General features: G+C 39.2%; 1 protein-coding gene across 4 annotated transcripts; it reads left to right on the top strand.

Moving 5' to 3' along the window:
* Positions 1-17,718: 17,718 nt before the first annotated feature.
* Positions 17,719-24,891, top strand: THG1L (tRNA-histidine guanylyltransferase 1 like). 4 transcript variants are annotated; one of them, XM_028106712.2, is made up of 6 exons: positions 17,719-17,923; positions 18,729-18,905; positions 19,632-19,801; positions 20,583-20,671; positions 22,039-22,146; positions 23,153-24,889. In XM_028106712.2, exons 1-6 carry the CDS (start codon positions 17,733-17,735, stop codon positions 23,312-23,314), a joined length of 897 nt encoding a protein of 298 aa, XP_027962513.1. In that variant the 5' UTR covers positions 17,719-17,732; the 3' UTR covers positions 23,315-24,889. The 4 variants fall into 4 exon arrangements, with proteins under 4 accessions (XP_027962513.1, XP_027962514.1, XP_027962515.1 ...); XM_028106714.2 differs by lacking the exon at positions 17,719-17,923 and adding an exon at positions 18,067-18,169; XM_028106713.2 differs by lacking the exon at positions 22,039-22,146 and having other exon boundaries at positions 23,153-24,891.

The following is a 24,891-nucleotide window of genomic DNA, read 5'->3' as shown; positions in this document are numbered from 1 at the left end:
GTTAATACTGCCTAATTCTGATAAAATATATTTCACCAGGAGAACTCCATTTCCTCCTCTTTGCTTTATGCTATTATTATCATATATATTATACCTATATATGTTATAAATGGAATAATACAATAATATATTTATTGCATTGAACAAACATGTTTTTCTAAGAAAAGAGAGAAAAATTACATGGTCTTTTATGCTTACCCACATATGTACTATTTCCCATGCCCTTTTTTCCTTCCTGCAGATCAAGTTATTGTCAAGCATCATTTCCTTTAGTATGTCTTGGAAGACAGGTCTGCTAGCAACAACTTGTCTCAGTTTTTGTTTCTCTGTAAATGTCTTTATTTTACCTTCATCTTTGAAGACTAGTTTCATTGGATATAGAATTCATAGTTGATCTCTTTTGTTTTTTCTTTCAGCACCTTGAATCTGTCATTCCACTACCCTCTTTTGTTTCTGAGAAGTCAGCCAGTAGTTACATTTTTATTTCCCCCATACATAATGAGTCATTTTTCTTCTGAAGCTTTCATAATTTTTTCCTTGTTTTTGGCTTTCAGGAGTTTGGCTATCATGAGTTTAGGTGTGGTTCTCTTTATGTTTATCTTATTTGGGGTTTGTTGAGATTCTCTGTAAGTTTTTTGTTTGTTTCTCTTAAATCAAATTTAGGAAGGTTTCAGCCGTTATTTCTTCAAATATTTTTCCTACTCCTTTTCTTTCTCTTTTCCTTCAGGGACTCCCATTAACACATGTTTGGATCCTTACTATTATCCTGCAAGTCTCTGATGCTCTGTTCATTTTCCTTCATCCTTTTTATCTATATCTAGTCTTTGGATTCAATCATTTCTTTTGATCTGTCATGAAGCTTACTGATTATTCTACCATCTCAATTCTAATGTTGATCTTATCTAGTGAAATTTTCATTTCAATTGTACTTTTCAACTCTCATATTTTAATTTTTAATAATTTTTACTTATTAATATTTCCAATGTGTTTGTTATTACCATATATTTAATTCTTTGAACATATTTATAATACTTTCTTTGAAGTTTTTGTCTGTGAAATCCAACATTTGGACCCCCTTCACAGTAAATTTCTATTCACAAAAAAGCTATCTTTTGATTTGCTAGTGGGCCTGATAGATTTTTGCTCTCATTTCTCATCTTTCGTGAAAGGGTATCAGTAATTGTCAAATAATATATGGACTTCCATAGTTGTTTTTTTGACAATTTATGTAAGGTATAGCGGGAGGTGTTATTTATTTACTTAATGATGGAAATCTGTCTGCAGTGACTGTTTCAATCAGATCCTTGTTGTGGGTTAAGTAGTGTATCCAAAAATTCATGTCCAGAACCTCAGAATGTGACCTTATTTGGAAATAAGTTCTTTGAAGATGTAATTTCTTAAGGATTGAGATTAAATCATACTGTTTTTGGGTGAACCTTAAATCCAGTGACTGGTGTCCTTATAAGAAGAGGAGAGGACACAGAGACAGATGGAGATTATGTAAGGAGGCAGAGATGGATGAGAGATGCCTCTTATAAGCCAAGGGATGCCAAGGATTCCTGGGAACCACCAGAAGCTAGGAAGAGGCATTGGACTGATTTTTCCTCAGAGCCTCCAGAAGGAATCAATCTGCCTCCATCTTGATTTCAAAGTACTAGTTTCCAGAATCAGGAGAGAACAAATTTCTTTGTTTTAAGCCACCCAGGTTGTGGTACTTTGTTACAGCAGCCTTGAAAACTAATGTATTCTCTTTTCTTCTCTCTCTTTTCTTAATAGAGAATGTGCAACAGAAAATTCTGGGATTGGTCATTTTCTGTGACTGCTACTATCCATTGACTGAAAGCCTAGAGGAGAGTTTCCAATCACTGATTAATTAATTTATTCATTCAGCAAATATTTAATGAACCCCTAAAATGTGTTAAGCTCTGTGCTAGGTACTAGGAATATAACGGGATAAAACAATTTCTCTTCCCTTATACAGCTTACCTTTTAAACAGAAATTTTAAAATAATAACAAAACTGTCTAAGGTCACAAATGTCCCTTAAGAAGTTTACTTAAAATGAATCCACTAAAACAGTATTATAGACTGTATATTTGTGACCTCCTCCCCCCCAAATTCATATACTGAAGCCCTAACTCCCAGTATAGCTATATTTGGAGATAGAGTCTCTACAGAAGTAAATAAACTTAAATGAGGCCATAAGGATGGGGCCTTGATCCAGTAGGATTAGTGTCTTTTTGAGAAGAGACACCAGAGAGCTCTCTCCTCTTCCCTACCGTCTTTGAGAACACCCCTGGGAAAGGCCATATGAGAACATAGCAAGAAGGTAGTCATCTACAAGCCAGGAAGGGAGCTCTCACCAAGAATAAACCCTGTCAGATCTTGATCCAGGACTTCTAGCCTCCAGAACTGTAAGAAAATAAATGTGTTTTTTAAGCCACCCAGCCCATGGTATTTTGTAAGGCAGCCCAAGGAGTTAATACAAACAAGAATCAAATATCTATGGTAATTGGTGAGAAAGGGGTACTTTTTATCCTTATAAAATTGTGAAATGGATTTGATTAAACTTACATTTTAGAAAGTTTAGGTATAATTGCCTCCACATGCTAATTCTTAGAACAAACACAGAATGAACCAAGTACTAATTGTTTATGGGGGAAGATGGACATTTTTTTTCTTTTTGGACTTTTAGTATGGATAATTGAGTTCATTATTCTCTACAGTTCCAGCAGAATATTAGCTTCGCTCTGGGCAAGTCCCTGTATAAATTTTCCAATGCTGTTGTAGTCATAAATTTAATGACTTAAAAAAACACAAATTTATTACTTTATAATTCTGGAAGTCAGAAGTCTGAAATAGGTCACATGGAACTAAACCTAAGATGTCAGTAAGGCTGCTTTCCTTCTGGAGGCTCTAGGGAAGAACCTGTTTCTTGATTTTCCCACTGTTGAGAGGCTGCCCACATTTCTTGGCTCATGGACCTCTTCCATTTTCAAAGCCAACAAATGCATCACTCTGACCTTCTAGGCCCCCCCTGCTTCCATTGTTACATCATCTTCTCTGGCTCATTTATCTCTCTTTTCCATCTTTTAAATGTCCTTATGATTGCATTGGGCTTACCCAGATAATCTACGATAATATTCCTATTTTTAAATCTTTAACTTAATCATATCCACAAAGTCCCTTTTGCCATGTAAGGTAACATATTCACATGTTGCTAGGATTAGTACATGGATATCTTTGGAGGGGCATTAGTCTGTCTACTTCAGTCCATATTCCCGTTTTATTATTTTATGACACTTCCTTATTCACCATTTTCTATTCCCATTCCAATTCTACTTTCCCTTACCCCCATTCCCAGGCACCCACTTAATCTATTTAGTGTGTCTTTGGTTATATAAGTATCATTGAGTGATATATACAGTGTTTGGTGAATACATGTATTTGTTTTTTTGTGTTTTTTGGTAAAGATTTTATTTATTTATTTATTTGAGAGAGAGAGAGAGAGAGAGAGAGAGAGAGAGAATGAAAGCCAGGGGAGGAGCAGAGGGAGAGGGACAAGCAGACTCTGCGCTGAGCATGGAGCCCAACACGGGGCTGGATCACATGATCCTGAGATCATAATCTGAGATCATGATCTTGGTTCGTTCGGAACCAAGCGTTGGACACTCAACCAACTGAGCCTTCAGGTGCCCCACATGTATTTGTTTTTTAGTTTACACATTTCATCTTAGATACAGACTCAATTTGTTTCTTTTTTTTTTTCATTTAGCATAATTTTTTTAAAATTTCTTTTTGGTTATCTGTACTTTCTCCAGTGGATGTGTTTACTGATTTTTTTTAGCTTATTTTTTAAGTGTATACTTTAGTGGTTTTTAGTATGGTCACAACATTGCACAACAATCACCATTTGATTCCAGAATATTTTCATTATCCCAAAAGGAAACCTCAAACCCATTAGTAGTTACTCCCCATTTTCCCTTTCCCCAGCCCCTGTAAACTACTGATCTACTTTCTGCCCTTATGAAGCAGAAAAATCTGTAGAAAGATCTGTCCATGTCATACTGGTACGTCTGGTTCTGAGCTCCTGAATTCTGTATTCTGTCAAGCACTTTTTACTTCTCCATTGCTCTGATTATGGACTCCTAGGATGCCTCCAGCAATTTCCTACCACAAGCAGTGTTATCATGGACGTGTCCCCCATAAACCTGTATAGCGGTTTCTCTGTAGATATACCCAAGAGTGGGATTGCTAGGTTCTAGGTGTGCACATGCACACTTCACTAACAGATTGCTCTCTCAGGTGGCTATTCCACTTCAAACTCATAATGGCAGTGCACAAGGATTTCCTATTTTCCACTTTTTTACCAACACTTGGTTTTATTCAACACATTTTGCCAATCTTATTGGAGTCTAGAAGTATCTGATGGTTGTTTTAATTTTCACTTCTCTGATCATTAGAGAGATTGACCATCTCATCATAAGCTTACTAGTCTTTCAGCCTTCCCAATTGGTAATTATGCATATTCAGATCATTCATAATTTTATCATTGTTTCCTGCTTTTTTCCATGTTGAGCCATGGGAGTCCCTTGTTTATTATAGATATTCAAACATTGCAAACATCTTTCTATGAGCCATCTGTTCATTGATATCCTCTGTTGAACAGAATCCTTAATGCAGTTGCATCCATCGTTTTTGTACCTTATAATTTGTACTTTTAGAGTCTTTTTTTTTTTAAAGATTTTATTTATTTATTTGAGAGAGAGAGAATGAGAGATAGACAGCACGAGAGGGAAGAGGGTCAGAGGGAGAAGCAGACTCCCTGCTGAGCAGGGAGCCCGATGTGGGACTCGATCCCTGGACTCCAGGATCACGACCTGAGCTGAAGGCAGTCGCTTAACCAACTGAGCCACCCAGGCGCCCGTACTTTTAGAGTCTTGTTTAAGAAATATTTTCCCACCCCAAGTATCTCAAAAGAATTCTTTTATATTTTCTTTCATTAGTTTTATAGTTTTACCTTTTATGTTTAGGTCTTTATGAGAGATTTTCCTTTATATATGATGTAAAATAAGGATCCAAGTTCACTTCCTATCTAGTTATCCTAACAATCTGTTTTCTCTGCTACTGAATCCTCTGCCTCCATATACCAAGTGTCCCTATGAAGAGGACACAGGGAGAGGACTGCGGCTTCCTGCCAAAAGCCATGTAAGTGAATTATGTTGGAAGTAAATCCTCTAGCCCCATTCAAGCCTCTTCTGATGACTACAGACCCATCTGACCTCTTAATTACAACCTCATAAAAGACCCTGAGCCCAAACCAGCCCACTAGGCTACTCCTGAATTCCAGACTTACAGAAACTATGTGAGACAATACATACTTGTTGTTTAAAGCTACTAAGCTTTGGGATAATTTGTTACACAGCAAAGGATGACTAATACAGTTTTAATCCTGAATAAAGAGCAAATGGAGCTCTTTGGTCTCTATTACATGGTATCCTACAGTTTCTGTTCCATTACTGTCAGAAGAATCAAAGTTCTAGCTTTTCAATTTGAGCTTTCCCTAAAGTAAGATAATTAATAAAGGGGGAAGATGGAAAGAGAGAGAAAGGGAGCTGGGAAAGGAACAAATATTTGAGGTCCCTTACAGTGTGCATACCATGTCTTTTATTATCTTATTTGGTCAAAAGGGCATTTGGTCAGCTGGTAAAAATGTGGTTCTTGCATTTATATTATCTTGGACCTCCTACCACATAAAATCACTATTGACTGAAGCAAAAAGGCCCAAACACTATTGGCTTTGACTTGGTGAGAAATGGAGGTCATAAAAAAGAATGAGGCAAATTTGGAAAATACTGTGAAAGAGACGTACATACATGTTGAATGTAATTTTTTTCTGATATTCTTTAAGGTCTTTTATCTCTGATATTCTGAGATATAGGTCCTTTGTCTGGGATACATACTTCTATCTACCCTTCAATAGTCAGCTTAAATGTACCATTCTTTAAAAAGCCATCTCTAGTTCTCATAGGCAGAGTGAAACATTTTTTTTTTTTTTGGTCTATTTTTTCCCAGCACTTTCCATATACCTCTATTTTGGAAGAGGGGTGTGGTAATCAATATTGGTTGCCTACCTTTTAACCATTCTCCTTTTTTCCTTACTAACAAAATCCTGCTTTTGTTTAGAAGACACTGTGCCAAGTACTGTTCTCTTAGTCTGAGATAAGTCTAGAGGTGAGCATGTGACCCAGGTTCTATCCCCTGAGACATAAGGAGCAGTCTATTTGATGCTTCTGAAGGAACCATTTTCCCTAATAGAATAGAGAGAGCAGGTAAACTAAGAAAGCTCTTTCCTGTTCATCTCCTTTCTGCTTTAGATGTTATAGTATGAGGACATGATGTCTCATGTCCTCATACTATAGTAGCCATTTTGTGAACATAAGGAACGATCTCTTTGATACGGTATGAACTGTGAGGCAGAAGTATTAAGTGTTCGAATGCTTAATGGCATCATTGAGCTACTGCATGGGCCCTGGAACTTCCAAACTCAACTTCCCTATGTGATATAAGTAAATTTTCATATTCTTGAAGCTTCTCTTAGGCTCCTAGTTATTTACAGCGAGAGCATCCAAATTAATAAAAAAGGAATGAAAATAACATTTGCTGAACATTTGTAATATACTTTAATTTTTTTTTAAGATGTTTTTCCCTCCTAAGTTGTTGGTATAGGGACCTTGTCTTTATTCCTAGCACCTTCTATAGTTTCTGATTTAGAATGGCTGCTTAAGAGGTATTTGTGCAGCGGCGCCTGGGTGGTTCAGTCAATCCTCTGACTTTTGATTTCGGCTTAGGTCATGATCTCAGGGTCATGAGATTGAGCTCTGGGTCAGGCTTTACACTGAGTGTGAAGCCTGCTTAAGATTGTCTCTCTCCTTCTCCACTCTGCCCCTCCACCCCCGCCCCTGCTTGCTCTCATAAATAAATAAGTAAATAGAAGAAGTGTTTGTGCCATGAATAAATAAATTAACAACTAATTGAATGGATAAATCCATAAACCAATGTTATGGTGTTATTAGGAGGCAGTATAGGAAAATTGGTTAAGAGCATAAGCTCTGGCATTACATTTCTGGCTTCCCATCCTGGCTATACCATTTACTAGCTATGTGACCTTGGAAAATAATTTAATCTCTATGTGCTATGAAATGTGTGTAACAACAGTATATACCTAAAAGAACTGTTGGGAGTATATTAAGTGTTCTATGTAAAGGGCTCGATAAAGTATTTGGCACCTAATAAGCATGTTAGCCATTACTAGAGGAAAATAGAGAAGAGCCAATAATGATTCCAAACTTTCAAGCCTGTTGACTGGGAAAATGAAGATAAATCTGGCCAAAATTCAGTGTGGAAATGGAAAAGATGATGTTCATCTTCAAACATGTATAAAGCAAAGCCTAAATATAGCTCAAGAGTGAAGATACTTTGGTTGTATTTATATAGTTAGTCGATTCTGATTTATACTCAGTGACTCATCATTAAATTCTGTAATTACAGAATTGTACTTTTAAATGTAATTTAAAGAGGTGATAACTCCCAGACTACATCTACGATGAGTCAGAAAGGGGTAGTAATTTGTGAGGTTTTGCCTAAGAACATGTTTTTTTTTTTTTTTTTTTACTTTTACCCACATTTTACTGAGATATTTGTATTTTTTATTTTATTTTTTTAGTACATTATTAGTTTTTAATGCAGTGTTCAGCAGTTCATTATTTGTGTATAACACCCAGTGCTCATCACAACATGTGCCCTCCTTAATACCCATCACCTGGTTACCCATTCCCCCCACCCCCTCCCTTCTATAATCCTTAGTTTGTTTCCCAGACTCCAGAGTCTCTCATGGTTTGTCTCCCTCTCTGAGTAATAATCTTCATAAACAAAATGTCACAGAGAGAAAAAATTTCCTTAAATGGCATGAATGCATGCAGTGTCGGTGATGCAGTACGGTTCAGTCTCTGAAATCCTTTGAATTCTCTTCTAATTTTATGTTTCTTCACATAAGAAGGCACATGGGAATCAATCAATAAGTGTTGAAAGATTAAGATAAACAGAAGCTACATCAGAAATATTTAGGGGTAAAATTCTGGGCATTTGTGCTCAAGAAACCACTTCTGTTCCCCAGTTAGCCAGAACCAGTAGTAAAAATCAAGCATGGGTAGTTTGTTATGCAGAGCTTTGATTTTTTTTTTTTTTTCATTGTTAAAATGAAAAAGAAGATCTCGTTGAACTCAGATTAGGAAATAATTCTTCCCAAGCAAATTACTCAAAAATTACTTACTGGATTTTCTTTTATCTTTAATTTCCATCACTTAGGAATGAGTAACAGGGTAAGCTAAAAAGAAAGTTCACATTCCAGATTCCACTTTTAGATAGGCATGAAGATTTCAAATTCTTTTTTTCAATAAAGCAGCCCAGCCACTGGAAAAACTTAAATTGAAATATATCTGTCTGTATCAACTCACTACCAACTTATGGCCCATTCAGGCCCAACTCATTATGGGGCACTCAATATGCAGCCTTATAAATAACTCCTAGTTATATGGTAGAATTTATACTTCAGTGAGCACAACTCTGTCTCTGTATCAATAATAATATCTGTAATTATTTCAAGATATCTTAATGTCTTGGCTTTTCTAAAAAGGATTAAAGATCTTTATGATTTAGGACCTCAAAACATTTAATGGATGCCAAATTCTTTTTTTTATCCATCTTTTTCTTTTAGTCAGCACTGTATATCTGAAATATTAAAATAGATTCTCAGTTGGCTTAGCTGCCTCCAGGCTTTTTCACTCTCATTTATCCTTCATGCCATAGCCAGATTAATTTTCCTAAAACACCATTAGATAGATCAAGGCCAAAGTCCTTACCTTGTACTTAATATCCTCAAGTCTGATTTGTCTCTTGTAAGATTTTTTTCCCCCACTCCCTACTTTCCATCTCTCTCTTTTTTTTTAAGGATTTTATTTATTTGAGAGAGAGTGTGAGCTGGGGGAGGAGCAGAGGGAGAGGGACAAGCAGACTCTGCACTGAGCACAGAGCCCAACATGGGGCTTGATCCCAGGACCTTGACATCATGATCTGAGCCGAAATCAAGAGTCAGATGCTCAGCTGACTGAGCCACCCAGGTGCTCCCCTTCTTTCCATTTCTTTCTGGGTCTCCTCATGTACCTCAATCTACTTTGCATATATTACTCATGCTCTTGAATTTACCCAAAGTGTGATCCTATTCTTCCAAGTTCATCTCTTCTATGTGAATTGCTTTTGATCTAACTCGAACCGATAAACAAGATACTGAGTGGGATTTTCCTGTTGTTCTTAAATTATACCAAAGGCCTAAAGCCTAGAACATAAAGTGTGAAGTAACCCACTTCAAAGTTCCAGGAGCCCCTACTAAGCCAGGTACCTCCCTGAAGGGCTTGCTGAAAAAAGCCAAAACCAGACCTGCTATGTCAACTACCTCTCCGCCCTGAGTTGGTAGAGGTGAGCATGTGACCCAGGTTCTATCCCCTGAGACATAAGGAGCAGTCTATTTGATGCTTCTGAAGGAACCATTTTCCCTAATAGAAGAGAGAGCAGATAAACTAAGAAAGCTCTTTCCTGTTCATCTCCTTTCTGCTTTAGATGTTATAGTTTCAGTGTGTTATTCTTTCAGGTAGAAGAAAGATGTTATTCTTTCAGGTAGAAGAATAGGACTGGGAGGGAGAGAGTTGCCCGCATTTGGAGGAGCTCAGTGCTCTTGACCAACATTTGAATACCAACACTAACATGTTTCACCTACTGGGAAGTTTCTTTGAGACAGAGAGAGAGAACACAAGCAGGGGGAGCAGCAGGCAGAGGGAGAGGGAGAAGCAGTCTCCTCGCTGAGCAGGGAGCCCGAGGTGGAGCTCGATCCCAGGACCCCGGGATCATGACCTGAGCCGAAGGCAGACACTTAACCAACTAAGCCACCCAGGCGCCCCTGGCCAAGATTCTTTTTTTTTTTTTTTTTTAAGATTTTATTTATTTATTTGACAGAGAGAGACACAGCGAGAGAGGGAACACAAGCAGGGGGAGTGGGAGAGGAAGAAGCAGGCTTCCCGCCGAGCAGGGAGCCCGATGCGGGGCTCGATCCCAGGAGCCCGGGATCATGACCTGAGCCAAAGGCAGACACTTAATGACTGAGTCACCCAGGCGCCCCTGGCCAAGATTCTTTAAGGGAGTTCCTAACCATCAGTAAAAGAGAACATGAGAGAGCAGTTATTGGGGAAAATGAAGTTATTTATTTACACCCTAATGAATTGAGACTTCTAAAAACTGAATTCCATATACAAAAAAGGAACTTATTGGCTTAATATTTCAAAACTTATTTATTGATTGCTTCCCCAATGCCAGGCACTATTCTAGGCACAGAGGGTAGAGCTTTGAAAAATATTAGGCAAGGCCCCTGCCCTCCTAGAACTTGTAATACGAGTCTGGGAGCAGCACTGGCTCCAGACCCAATGCTCAACTCAGTGTCATCAGAAATCATTTTCTCTATCTCTTAGATTTTTTTCCTTTTGTATAGGCCTAATTCATGGGCAGGCTCTTCCCTCTTGAAGGCAGTGTGGTCATTTCTAATAGGAAGCAGCATTTCTAATAGGAAGAGAATCTGTTTTTCCTAGTCATTCTAGAAGCATGTCAGACTGTCTTATTGACCTGGCTTGGGTCAGATGCATATCTCTGAACATTACTGGCCAGGTCTCAGTTATTAGTGGGGCCATCATATTTGTGCAGGTTGGTCATTGCAAAGAGGACAAGCAGGGGCTGAAATCTGGTGTGGTCATACTTACCAAAGCTTTGTCTGGTACACAACTATATCTGCTGGAAACAGGGGCCTTTTTCTAATTCACACTGAAACATTACAGTAGTCTTGGTCATGTGCTTACCTTGGAGCAAAGGTCATATGAGGTATTCCCCACATAAACCAAATGGTCTGGCAGGGGAAGGACAGTTGGAGTGCCATTGCCATAACACAGAAAGAGGGATGCTAGGATGCTAGGCAGGTAAAAACAATAGCTATTCACTTTGTTTCTTAAAAACATAGCAAGGCAAGTTGGTAGAGTGGAGATACTAGACGTGGCATCAGAAGGACTGGGTTCTAGTCCTAGTTCTGGAAGCCCTTAGATACTGGGCAAATCACTTAACCAGTTCCCAAAAAGTTTGTTTCCTTTCTTATAAAATGGAGAGAATTATTGTTCTGCCTCCCCCACAGACTCATTGAAAGGGAAAAATAGGATAATATATGAGAATATGGTTTGGAAACTTGGTAAGCTTCTTACACTTGGAAGGCATTTTTTTAAAAAATATTTATTTATTTATTTATTTATTTATTTATTTATTTATTTAATCCTCCCAGTCAGTACCTTGTCCAGTGCCCTTATGCATTGAAGGTGCCCAATAGGTGTTTATTAATTGGCTGATCCATGGTATGCAAACTCACATTATTTTAGGTTTTTTCCAAAATTTTATACAAGCAAAATATTTTGGCAAAATGTTTATTCAACATTAAATTCAACAATTCCAGGAAGATATGAAGCAAGCTGTCTTTTGACTTCATTATTCAGGTCAGAATTTAAATACTGTTTCCTCAGGGAAAACTTCATGGACCATCCCCAGCTGCCCAATCAGGGCAGGGCCTCCAACCCATTTCACAACACTTAACACAATTCTAGTCCAACAGTTAACTTGTGAAACTCTTTGTTTAATGTCCATCTTCCTCAGCTGGCTATGAACTCCATTGTGGAGGCACCGTGGCTGTATTGTTCGCTGTTGCATCCCATTGAGCATAGTACAAAGTAGGAAATTAAGAAATACCTGCTCAATGAATGAGTAAATTTGCAGGATTAAGTGGTAACAAGGTCAAGTGGACTAGGAAACATACATCTCAATCCCCCTTTCTGTTCCCTAATGTCTTCTTCCAAGCCCTCCAAGTGGCCATATCCTCATGACTTCTGGAACTTCTATTAAGTAGAGAAAGAATGGGTAGTTGACAAAAAAGTCCATTTTAGGACACAATTGATGATTATTTAGAAATAAAATCCATTTACTCTGACTTATGTGAGCTACATTTCAAAGTACAGAACTAATGTATTATAGCAATTTCAAGGCCCTGTAATCATTAATTTATCCTAGAATAATAGTTCTAAATTTTATACCCATGTATATCCTGGTATATGCTAATGTTTTAACGGCCTCAAAATCATGACAGAACTATCAGTCCATTCCTGGAAGTGTATACGTTGCTCCCAACTAGAAATTTGATTAGAGTCGTTCAGAGCAGGAAGGAGACTTTAGAGACAAATTATTCCTTCTTCTTACCCCTCTCCACCCTGAATTTCATTTACATAATGTAGCTCTTAGTACAAATGAAATGAGTCAGCATCAGGGAAGACAAACTGAAATATGACTTCCACACCAAAGGTAATTATTTTTTTCTGTGTCAGTCTCAGTGATAAGTGATCTTCTAAGTAATAGAAATTTTTGGAAATAGAGGTCACTGTCCAGTTAGGTCATAAATATCTGTTGTATGCAGGATTTTAGTTATTTTTAATTGTGGTAAAATACACGTAACATAAAATTTACCACCTTAACCATTTTTAAGTGTACAGCTCAATAGTGTTGTGCATCATTTACACTGTTGTGCAAACAATCTCCAAATTCTTTTTGTCTTACAAAATTGAAATTCTATATCCATTAAACAATAACTCCCCTTCACCCACTCCCCTTATTCCCTAGCATGAGTATGACTACACAACTCATTGAGTTTCCAGAATCATACATTATTTGTCTTTTTGTGACAAGTGCCCTCCCTGCAGCCCCAGCACTGGCCAGGCCTATTACTGAAGGGGCTTAAGAGTAGGAGACCCTGGGTCTGCTCTTTCACTCTGCTCCCACCCCAACAATCTGAAATGGAGGTAGGAGCCACAGTCTGTTTCTGAGATCCTCTGCATCACCTGGGTTGAAGTGTAGGCAAAGCAGAGGCCTTTTGGTGTAATTGGCCTTCCACCTGGTGCTGGGAAGTCTTCTCTCTTCCTGCATTGGCATGGTACATGGTTATCCTGGGGCCATTTTTAGCACCAGACTAATCTCCAAGGATCCCTTAGAGAGGAACAGCCATAGCTGCCTTTGGCCCTTCCAGCTCACTCTGTCTCCAAATCTTCTGCAGGAGGGATGACTTTTATTTGCCCAGTGGTCTCAGAGGCAACTCCCAGCTCCTGCCTTCCCCCACCCCCAACCTCTGAGCTCCTTCTTATGGAACCAATGATGATGATGACCTTTTTCAGGCCCTAAAGGCTGAGGGGGACTGCAGTGAGGTATCCTCATCCTTTACTCAGGCATACCACATTGCTGATCCTTCTCATCTACTGGTCTAGGCTGCCTCAGAAACCTCCAAGTATCATGCAGTCACTGGTGTCTACATTCACATACATCCCCAAACTCAAGGGGAGCAGAAGAGGTAATACCTATCAGGATCTCCCAGTGACTCTCCTGGTACCCTGCTACAGTGACAGCACCAGGAAAACTCTGCAGGTCCCCAGCTGGTAAGTAAGGAAGTAGTCCTCCCTTCTTGCCTGCCTTTGAAGCCTCCCCGCTCCTGCTACTACCTGTTCTGGGGGTGGGAGGTGGAGGGACTCAAGGCAGGTGGTGGAGGGCAGTATGGGAAGGGAAGAAAGTAACATCGCCCCTGGAATTTCCAACCAATGCTCTGTCTCTCCTTTTCCTTCTCTAACTTCTTTTCTTATAGACTGGCTGAAGGTGGTAGGAAGAACAGTCTGGGAGTTAGAGTTCAGGGTACAGGGCCTGTTAGGCTGTGCTTTATTACTCTTGTTGGTTTTTGTGGCAGAAACTTCCAGTTGCCCATACAATAGCATTCTCCCCTCTTTCTTTTTTTTTAAGATTTATTTATTTATTATTAGTAGTAATTTATTTATAGAGCATTCACATGCATGCTCTCAAGTGGGGGGAGGGGCAGAAGGAGAGAGAGAATCCTCAAGCCCACTCCCTGTTGAGTGGGGAGCCTGATACGGGGTTCGATCCCAGGACCCTGAGATCATGACTCGAGCTGAAATCAAGAGTTGGACGCTTATCTGACTGATCCACCCAGGTACTCCTCCCTTCTTTTGGAAGGAAGGAAGGAAGGGAGGAAGGAAGGAGGGAAGGGAGGGAGGGAGGAAATATCCTGTATTATTGGAGTGGCCAAGTGCCCAGATAAAAGAACTACATTTCCCAGGCTCCCTTGCAGTTAAGGAAGAAGGAAGGCTCAAAATACATATGCAGAAGTTGTGTAGCTTTAGTAAAAACCTGATAAAGAGAGATGATTTGGCTTGGAGGTGTGAGCTTTGCTCTCTTCCCCTTTCTCCTTTTTCCTTCTTGGAACAGGTAATGCAGTGGCTTGATAGCTCCAGGTCTCAAGGATAGGAGCCACACTCCATTGTTGGAAAATCCAACCTCGATAGGCAGCTATGCAGAATAAATGAGATAGTCATGTAATGTTGCTAGTACAGTACAATATAAAGTTGCTAGTATTTAATGAATGGTACCTGGTATTAAATGATAAACCTGGGGGAGATCTCAGAGTAGCATTTTTCGTAATCACCCCCAAAATGTAAGCAACCCAAATATCTATTCAACAATACAGTGGATAAACTGGTATGGTTATACTATGGGATACTACAGAAGAATGAAGACAAATGAACTACAGTTACACTCAACACTTGGTTGAATCTTCCAAACATAATGTTGATCCAGAGACCAAATGCCAAAGAATATGTACTGAAGATTTCATTTATATAAAGTTTAAAAATGAACATAACTAGGGTGCCTGGCTGGCTCAGTTGGTAGAGTGTGCAACTCTTCATCTTGGGGTCGTGAGGTCAAGCCCCACACTGGGTGTAGAGATTACTTAAAAAAAAAGAACATAACTAAGTTATAGATGTTAAGGCCATTACCTCTGGAAAGGAGAAGAAATAATTGAAATGGACTCCTGGAAACCGACAATGTTCTCTTTTTTGAGTGGGTGCCGGTTACATCGTGTTTTGTGTACTTTTCCATAGGTATGTTCATTTTCAATAAAAATATTTTTTCCAATAAAAGGATTTAAAAAGAAGAGAGTTGACATAACGGAAAATATTTTAAAAATAAGGTAGCATATGCAAATGACAAAATTCACAGAGGCTGTATATGAATAAATTATGTTTGAGAATTAAGGGATTGGATGACCCATGTACCTGTATGATTTGAAGATTCAGTGAAGTACTCAATAATTGGTACAGGTAGAAACTACTGTGTAGCTGGTGAATAAAAACAGAAAGAGAGAGAGAGAAGAGGAGGTAGTAGTGAGGAGTGGCTAAGAGCATAAGCTCTGTAGTTAAAATGCCTGGTTTGGAATTCTCACATCACCACCTGTTGGTTCTGTGACCTTAGGCAAGTTACTTAACCTCTCTCTACTCAATTTCCACATCTGTAAAATGGTAATAATGATAGCACCTATTTCCATGCTTCTCTCCTAGCTTCTGGTGATGGCTGACAATCCTTGGCCTTTCTTGGCTTGTAGATGCGTCACTCAAATCTCTGCCTCCTTCACTCAGATCTCTGCCTCCTTCTCCACATGGTGCTCTTCTGTGTGTTTCTGTTTTCTCTGTTCACATGGGCACTCATCATATTGGATTAAGGATCCACCCTAATGACCTCATCTTAATTGATTACATCTGCATTCACTGTACCTTGGGTTAGGACTCCAACTTACCTTTTGGGGTGACACAACCCAGAACATGTAGAAAAATTGGAAAAATAATAAATACCCATATGACCACCACTGGACTCAGTAATTGTTAATATTTTGCCACTTTTTCTTCATGTATCCCCTAAGATTAAAGTTATTCTTCTGCCTAACCACACTGCTATTGTTGTGCCAGTAAAATTAACAATAATTCCCTATTATCAACTAATATACAATTGCAGTAGATTGCACTATTGTTCAAAATTACTCACTTTTTACTTCCCTGTGGGAAGACAATACATCCCTGCCCTATAATCTTTGCAGTTGACTATATTGTAAAACTGTTTTAGCAAACATAATGTGAGCAGCAAGATGTACCCTGTAGTGCAGAAGCCATCTGAATCATTGCCTGGGTTTTGGAATGAGAAGACACATAGTTCAGAACATCTGCCAGGAGCATAGCAGTAGCCAGCTAGGAGCCTATGAATGACTTGAGCAAGAAATAAATATTTGTTTTGTAAGCCACTAAAATTTAGAGCTGTTTGTAATTGCAGGTTTTCCTGGTGCATTTAGAGCTAATTTTAATATTTTTAGGGCCAGTATGCATTCCAGATTTTCACATTGTATTTGGTTTTTATGTCTCTTAAATCCCTTTTATTATGGAACAGTGTCCTACCTTTTCCCATCCTTCCTTCATTTCACTTTTTTTTATTCTTAATGAAATTTATCTTTTTAAGAAGTCAGGTTAGTAATCTTATAAAAGACCCCACACTGTGAATTTGTGTGATTATTTCCTGTTGGTGTTTTTTAACTTTTCCCTCTAAGTACTTCCTGATCTTGGTTGCAAATTGACATCACCTTGGAATATTATTTTATCAGTGTGTGTGTATATCCATACCACAAATGGCAGCCATCATGTCCTTTGATGCTCACATTAACTTTAGAGGGAAGCAAGGGAGGAATTGGTGTCTCCACATAACAAAGGGATCTGAGAGAAAAGTAACTTATGTTAGGTCACCTAGTAAGTGGCAGAGCCAGGGCATAAATCCATGACATTCCCATCCTGCCTTTATTCCTGTTGTTTTGAAGTAGTTTGAGAGAGAGAGATATAGATGTAGATATATGTATCTCTCTATCCCTGATTGGATATACAAGCAACCAGTAACAGCGATTGTCTGAAGTACAGAGTTAGGAGTCAGCGAGAGACTTTTCATCATATATTCTTTTATATTATTTGAATAATTTTCGTGAGGGTAAAAAAAATAAGTAGGTACTGAATTCAAAAGAGCTTTATAAATCATAAAGCACCATGAAAATACTAGGGTTTAATGTTACTATTATCTACCAGCAAAAAGAAAAAATTGGGTGTTTGTGAAAAAGTTGAGTAAATTAATTTGGTACGTCCATGTGTTCGAATAAGAGCCCATTTTTCTTTTTAAAATCGGCCTTCGGAATATTTAATAACATTGGAAAGTGCTCAAGGTAAGTGGAAAAATATACAAATTACATAGGTGTATGATTACAATTTTATGTGTTCCCTGTGTAAACATAGATACACAAAGAGAAAAGAGACTGGAAGGAACCGTCCACAATGCTTCTAAAGGAGAGGGGTGATAGGAAGTATTTTCTTATATTTTTCGGTATATTCCACATTTTCTTCTTTAGGAAGAAAAAAAATCACAACTAAACTTTCAAACTTGGTCAGAAAGGAATTTTTTTATAACTTCGTAGGCTGACTTGCTGCACGACGGGAGGAGAAAAGCGAAAAATCGTGTGTAGAGCGAAAGGAAGATTGTAACCCTCCTTCCACCCTCGGAAGTGGATTAAGGACTACAAGGAGAGTCGAGAGAGATGCCGGCCTCCACTATGGCTAGAGCGGCCACTAAGAGACAGCGGAACTTCCGGGGCGGGGCTCTGTTGGTCGTTCACCTTCCGCGGGGCGAATGTGGCCCTCTTGCAACGTTAAAGTTCGCGATTTCTGGGCCGGTACTTCCGTCACTCTGAGACGGTGTTTGAAGGTGGGGGCTACCATGGCAAAGAGCAAATTCGAGTACGTGCGGAACTTCGAGGCTGACGACACCTGCCTGGCCCACTGCTGGGTGGTGGTGCGGCTGGACGGCAGGAATTTCCATCGGTGAGTGATTGCGGCTCGCGGCCACATGTTGCGCCCGCGCTTTCTGGGACTCAGACACCGCTTACCGCCTCGCTCACGGTTACCGGATAACGCGGCAGCCAATGAGCGCGCGGCACTGAGCATCACCCGACGTGCTGGCTACTACGTGCCTGAACGCCAGCTGGTTTGAGTAGTTAAACTGAGGCCGAGTGCGTGCCGGTGAGCAGAGACCTGTTAGCAAGCCGTGATGGAAAACGTCACTCCCTGGTGCAGTATTTCATCTCTTTAGCCAAATGCTTGGCTATTTCGTTAGCTGTCTTTGAGGGCCGACTGTTCAGAGGCCTCTTTAGGTCTTGCTGTGGGCAATACTTTACAGTATGTTTTTGTTTCATTATTAGTAACTGTCTCCATCGACTGGACTCGAGGAAACGAGTCAGAAAAAAGGGAGAAGTGTAACAGAAATATGGGAATTTAATTCTTAAAAGTGTTATTTTAATAATGGTTATTGTAACTAACATTTATTGAGCACTTCCAAGGAGCCAGGCGTAGTTACATTTTTTACCTCTCTAATCTTCAGAACAGCCCTATGAAGTAAGTATACTTTTATCTCCATTTGACAGAAAAGGGAATGGAGACTTAGCATTTATACTCCTTTTTCTCAGGGCAGGAAAAAACTAGAGTTCTTAAGGAAATGAGTCAGGTTGTGGCTAGTAGACTCACAGCACTTTACATATCTTCATCTGTATGCAGTCTTTTTGATATCTGGTGTTAAGGACAAACTCTCTTCCATTCATGCCCGTTTCCCTCTTCTCTTCCCTCTGTGAAGGTTTGCTGAGAAACACAACTTTGCAAAACCTAATGACAGCCGTGCTCTCCACCTAATGACCAAATGTGCCCAGACTGTAATGAAAGAACTGGAGGATATTGTGATTGCATATGGACAGAGTGATGAGTACAGCTTTGTGTTCAAGCGGAAAAGCAATTGGTTTAAAAGAAGAGCGAGGTAATTCCATGGCCTAGCTCCTTCAGAATATTTCCTACCAGCCTTTGCTTTTGCTCTTTTTAATTTCTGACTTACAGACTGCAGATAGAGTCTGCAGTATTTGCAACTGCAGAATGTCTATTTTCTGTTTAGACTGTTGTACTTTGTCTGATATTTGAACATTACATACGCCTCTTTATGTTTCTTTCCCCTCCATTCCTCATCACCTTAGCTTCTAGATAGATCTGGCACTTAATATTAAGACTAGAAACAGAAACCATTAGAATATTACAATATTAATGATTCATAGGTTGGCTCTAGCCAGTGACAGCCTATATGTGCATTACAGTATTGTTTACATTTTTAATTGAGGATCTCAAAATAGACAAATTAGATTTTTCATTTGGCAGTATATTGAAACTCTCACAGAAAACAAAGCATATAATGAATTGGTATGTTTTTAAAACAATGGTTCCCTTCCTTCCAAGACTAAAAGAACCCAAAAACCTCTTGAACCAGAAATTCACATCACATCCTACAGAGAAAAATTTGGTATTAGTAAGTTACTGATAGGACTGGAGAGGGGCAGACTGCTTAGTTTTTCTTGGCCCAACACATTTTATCTGTTGGCTTGCTGAATAGTTTGTGTAATCACTCTGTTGCACCCGCAGGTCCTGTCATGGTTTTGAATTAATATCATGCATTTTCTCTTTTCTTGCTTCACCCAATGTGCCTTACTTTTGCAAGTAAGTTCATGACTCACGTGGCTTCCCAGTTCGCCTCCAGCTATGTGTTTTATTGGCGAGATTACTTTGAGGACCAGCCCCTTCTGTATCCCCCAGGCTTTGACGGAAGAGTCATAGTGTATCCTAGCAACCAGACCTTAAAGGACTACCTCAGTTGGCGGCAAGCAGATTGTAAGTAAAACCAAATAAACAGATGTAGTTAAAACCACCAATTCCATACATTAGAGGTGGTGATTTGGTTCAGTTTTGGTGCATATGTATTTTGTTCAGAATGCAATATTTCAGGTTTTTTTAATTAGTTGAAAACAATCGAACAATTGGGAAATTTATGTAAATACTTCCTTTTTCCAGTTTTTTTGGGAAAATCAGAAGACCTGGCAATACTAGGTCATCATTCAGACTTAGTATTGGACATAACCTGTGCTGGGCAGTGACTCCTCTGTCTTCACACACACACAGAAGCCAATGTGTCATAGTCTCTACCATTCTCTCTCGTTCTCCAGGGGTCATCTACTCTGCTTTATGCTTTTATATTCATGGTGGCCTCAGTGGGTGATTTGAGTTTTGACCCCTGCCTTACATGACTATGGCGACATGTTTGTGAGACTTACTCATTTGGTATATCTTGCTTTTCCCAGAAGAAGAACTGGGAAAGTGCTAGGAATAATCTAAATCAAATAACTTTGGAAGTACTCCCAAGTGTAATTTTCAAGTTAACCAGTTTATGTAAAGCATAACTGAAATGACAGAATAAAACTTTTAGGAAATAAGTTTGTTTATACTTAACCACTCCCCCCCCCCCCCGCCATGTTCCCAGTGTATGGTTCTGGGTACACCACTAAATGTCTCTGTGATCTCTCTACTTAAGAGGGGTAGAGTTCTAATATTCTTTGAAGTGCAAATATTGAATAAAGATTATGTATATATAAACAGTGCTTTTCTGTTCTCACAGGTCACATCAATAATCTGTATAATACAGTTTTCTGGGCACTTGTACAACAGTCTGGACTAACACCAGTACAGGCCCAAGAGAGATTACAGGTATAAGATCTTACTGCATTAATACTTAGCTGGGGGTGGTTTTCTATACTCTCCCATGGCATTTTGCATTCTTTTAAAGCTCTCTTTGCTGCTTTGTTTTGAGAGGATAAAAAAACTAGTAGCAGCTCTGCTGCTTGCTTGCTCTGTGACTGTGGGTAAGTTACTGTCTCTCCCTGGGACTTAGTGTCCTCAGTTGGAAAATGGAATTAGTGATACTGGCTCTACCTTCCCACATGGTAATGCTTGGCCGGGGCTGCCTATCGGTTGCCTTCTTTAGACGGGGCATGTGCTCTTCTTTTTCATCAGTCCCACTTGGCCTCTTCATCATTGCCATTCCCTGCTGGGTGTGTGCATCGGTAAGAGTAGAGGCTCTGGGAATGCAATAATTGTACTCAGGGACTTCTGTTTAATTTTATCTTCTCTGCCTTGGTTCTTTTTTTTTTTTTAAGATTTATTTATTTGTGAGAGAGAGAAGGAGAGAAAGTGTGAGCAAGCAGGGTGAGGGGCAGACAGAATCTTGAGCAGACTCCCTGACGAGCAGGGAGCCTGATGTGGGGCTCAGTCCCAGGACCCTGAGATCATGACCTGAGCCAAAATCAAGAGTCCCTTAACTGAGCCACCCAGGTGAAACAGGAAATAATAGTTCCCACCTCATAGGTTTATGGTGATAATTAAGTGGCGTGATGCATGATGTATGTAAAACACATAGCATAGTACGAAGCACATTGTAAGTACTTTAATAAACACTGGCTTTCATCATTAGATGACAGCGCTGCTTGTAGGATGACTAACTCTGAAATGAGGTGTTGTGTTGTAACGGCTCCTAACTCAGCGCCTGGTACGTTGTAATTACATGATAAATGGTTGTCATTAACGATGATGATGAGGATTTACAGATACCATTAATAGGAATACTGGTAGATTTATCCAGAGTTTGGAAGAGACGAGTTTAGATTTTGGTTTTTCTTAGAAGAATGAAAGCAATCTTTAGCCTTAGGCAATTTATATAATTTTTCTAAGCTTCAGAGTTCTGTTCTTTCAAATGGAGATGGTAGTGAGGGTCAACTAAGATAACATAGTGTATGTGGTACAGAACAGGTGCTCTTACTGCTCCTGTTCCTGTCACCCTGTCACAGTTGTGACTTTTGAAGCCAGTTGTTTGCTACAGAAGACAATTTTTTGAATTTATACATCTAAATAAGATTTAAACAGCTCTTAAAATGCAGATTCATTAGTATCTATAAGAGGTTTGATAAAACCCTTCCACTTTTTGATTTGTTTGTGGAAATTTAGATAGAGGGTGGAATGGATAGGTAGGGTTAGGGCAGAGAGCAGACATGAAAATCTGTTTTTGTCTATTTTCTCAGGGAACTCTTGCAGCAGACAAGAATGAGATTTTGTTTTCCGAATTCAACATCAACTACAATAATGAGCCTCTGATGTATAGGAAAGGGACTGTGTTGATATGGCAAAAGGTAATGCTGTTTTGTGCAAAGAAAAGTGGAGGTCAGAAAGACCAAAGCCTGTGCCCATCCCAAGCTTTGTCTGGCCTACCACATGTGTGCAGATGGGATTCCAGTCACTAACAGGAATTAGATCTTTTTAAAAATGAAATGCTATATATTATTTTGGATGCTGCTTTTGTCAGCACTAATTTTGTCAGTTTGCTAGTGATCTTTGTGGTCTAAGTGGCATCACAGATTTTAGAATTAGTACACTTATTTTTCTGGGTCCTAAGCTCTCCAAAATAAAACCCTATAAAGGGGTACACAGCAGATAGAAGGATTTTTGCATTCAAAGAACATTTCTTCCACACTGGATAGTATCATTAAATAGCCCATCCATCCCATGACAACTATAATATGAGGCAATAAAAGATGTTGTATATGAGGATTCTGTCACTTGCAGAATATTCTGGAGAGTCCCCGGATATTCATACTTAACAAATATTCTGTAATAAGTCTGTACATTTACCTAAATTCTTAATTCCACCAATATTTTCCCTCTGTACCAGCTTCTGAGCATAATGATTTCTCTAAATTTATCTCCTTCCATGTAAAGTAGTTTTTCTTTTTAATGAATGTTTTCAGGTGTTAAATGGTGCCTTAAGAATTAGTCATCCCACTGGCAGCTTCAGCTTATTAGTATTTTTAAAGCACATTTGCTCTTTAGCACAGGCTTGGATACTTCTTCATGCAGATGAGAGAGCAGAAATACCTTTAATTCTAAAGTTATTGCTAATAAGGAACATGGAATCACTCCTTTGTTCCTAAGATCTCCTTTCAGAATATAGCAACATAACTTTTTAGAAGTTTTTAATTGTAAACAAATTCATAGATGTTGAGATATGTGTACCTGTATATCTACCTGATAAATATATATCACTCAGGAGTAAATAAAGTAAAAGTAAACTTCCCGTATATCCCCCTCTTCTCTCCCAAACCCAGTTAACAGTGTCAATATTTTAACTTTTACCTATAGGTGGGTGAAGTCACAACAAAAGAAGTTACACTGCCAGCAGAAATGGAAGGAAAAAAGATGGCGGTGACCCGAACCAGGACAAAGCCGGTGCCTTTATATTGCGATATAATCGGGGATGCTTTTTGGAAGGAACATCCAGAGATCCTAGATGAAGACAGCTGATGCTTTGCTTTTTAGCCCTGGCATGCTTAACCATGCAAAACCCCCTAAGTCTCCTGGCCTTAGGTGCCCTGGGATCCCTACTACCAAGAACAGTGTGCCAATAGTGACACATGACTGGTTCGAAAGGGAATAGGGAAAGAAGGGATGGACAGGGGTGGTTATCTTGTTCTGCTTTAAGTAGAACTTTTTTTTTACAATGTTGGAACATGGTTCCTTCTGTAGAAGTGCATTTTTTTTTTAATCGTGGTGCTATTTTTATAAAGCAAGAACTGTTTTATGCCTTGCAGAATGAATCATTTTTAGATTGTGGCATAAGTCTTATAAAAACTTGTCAAGCTTTTTCCACCTATGATAGAACATGAATCCAAACTTTACTCTCAACCACCTGTTCTTAACTACAAAATCCACTAACCTTGAAAATCTCACCTTTCCTACCCGTGTACTTTGACCTGGAGATAAATAATAGGTTGGTGGCTGCACAAAGCCTCTGAATTCAGGAATTCCAGGGAGAATCCGGGTTTTGTGCTAGTTTCCAAGTTGGCATCTTTGGCTGAACAAATTTGTAGTTTGGAAGTCCTTGTGTAAACATTCCATAGATTGATTTTGTGGAGTTGTCAGCATGATCATTGTCTCACCAAGGGTATTTTCAAGGCCACTTACCTCTTTCTAAAAAGAAAGAGAATTATGTGTATATGAGAAAAAGTGTGAGGATGAATGAATAATGAGGAAAAAACATTGATTCCGTGTCCTCTAAATACTTGTTTTAAAAGTTACCTTCCTGCTGGACTTCCTGAAAAGGATTCTCAGGTAGCCTCTATGTAATCAGAACACTGACATTTGAATTAGCAGAGTGGTCAACACTCCCCTTGGGGTCACAACTGGCAGGTGTCCTGGACACCTAATAGTTCCACCTGCTGATGGGCCAGTGTAGATGGGGGAGGAGCAGCAGAGAATGGCAGCAGTAATGGCACATTGCCAAGTTGCTGGCCTCTGAAGCCAGGGGTCCCCCCTCTGAAGTGAGGATAGGTGGTGAGAGAACTCACATTGCCTGTTGTCCTCGTTTCATATTTCAGAGGAAGATTATTTGGCTCTATTAAGAATTATTTAAGGGGCGCATGGATGGCTCAGTCAGTTAAGCATCTGCCTTCAGCTCAGGTCATGATCTCAAGGTCCTGGGATCGAGTCCCGAGTCAGGCTCCCTGCTCAGCGGGGAATCTGCTTCTTCCTCTCTGCCTCCTGCTCTCCCTGCTTGTGCTCTCTCTCTGACAAATAAAATCTTTAAAAAAAAAAAACTAATTGAGCAGCAGCCTACACTTTAGTGCCTGGCCTTGCATTACAGAATTTACAGCCACAAAGAAAATGTATTTTTGAAGGCAACGGCTGGTCTTCTCCTTCACTAATTGATACCTCATCTGTCAGAATCATTTTTTTCCCTTCCTGTTCTTACTACACAGGAAGAGAGAATTTGGTACTTGTTTGGTAATTGATAAAATCTCTGGGAAAGAAAAAAGGTTTCAACACCCTTTGCGTAGTTTTTCATTTATTTTTCTCATACAAATACAGTATATGAATCCAAC

The sequence above is a fragment of the Eumetopias jubatus genome, unplaced genomic scaffold (genome assembly GCF_037043125.1).
Source record: "Eumetopias jubatus isolate StellerSeaLion01/CBP00866 unplaced genomic scaffold, mEumJub1_p1.0 scaffold_5, whole genome shotgun sequence".
NCBI lineage: Eukaryota > Metazoa > Chordata > Mammalia > Carnivora > Otariidae > Eumetopias > Eumetopias jubatus.
Note: the sequence above shows the minus strand (reverse complement) of the source record. Positions and strands in the feature narration are given on the sequence as shown.

Coding starts and splice junctions, on each gene's coding strand:
- THG1L (XM_028106712.2), top strand. CDS start 17,733: ATGTGGCCCTCTTGCAACGTTAAAGTTCGCGATTTCTGGGCCGGTACT. Junction 17,924..18,728: donor GACGGCAGGAATTTCCATCG/GTGAGTGATTGC, acceptor CCCTCTGTGAAG/GTTTGCTGAGAAACACAACT. Junction 18,906..19,631: donor TGGTTTAAAAGAAGAGCGAG/GTAATTCCATGG, acceptor TACTTTTGCAAG/TAAGTTCATGACTCACGTGG.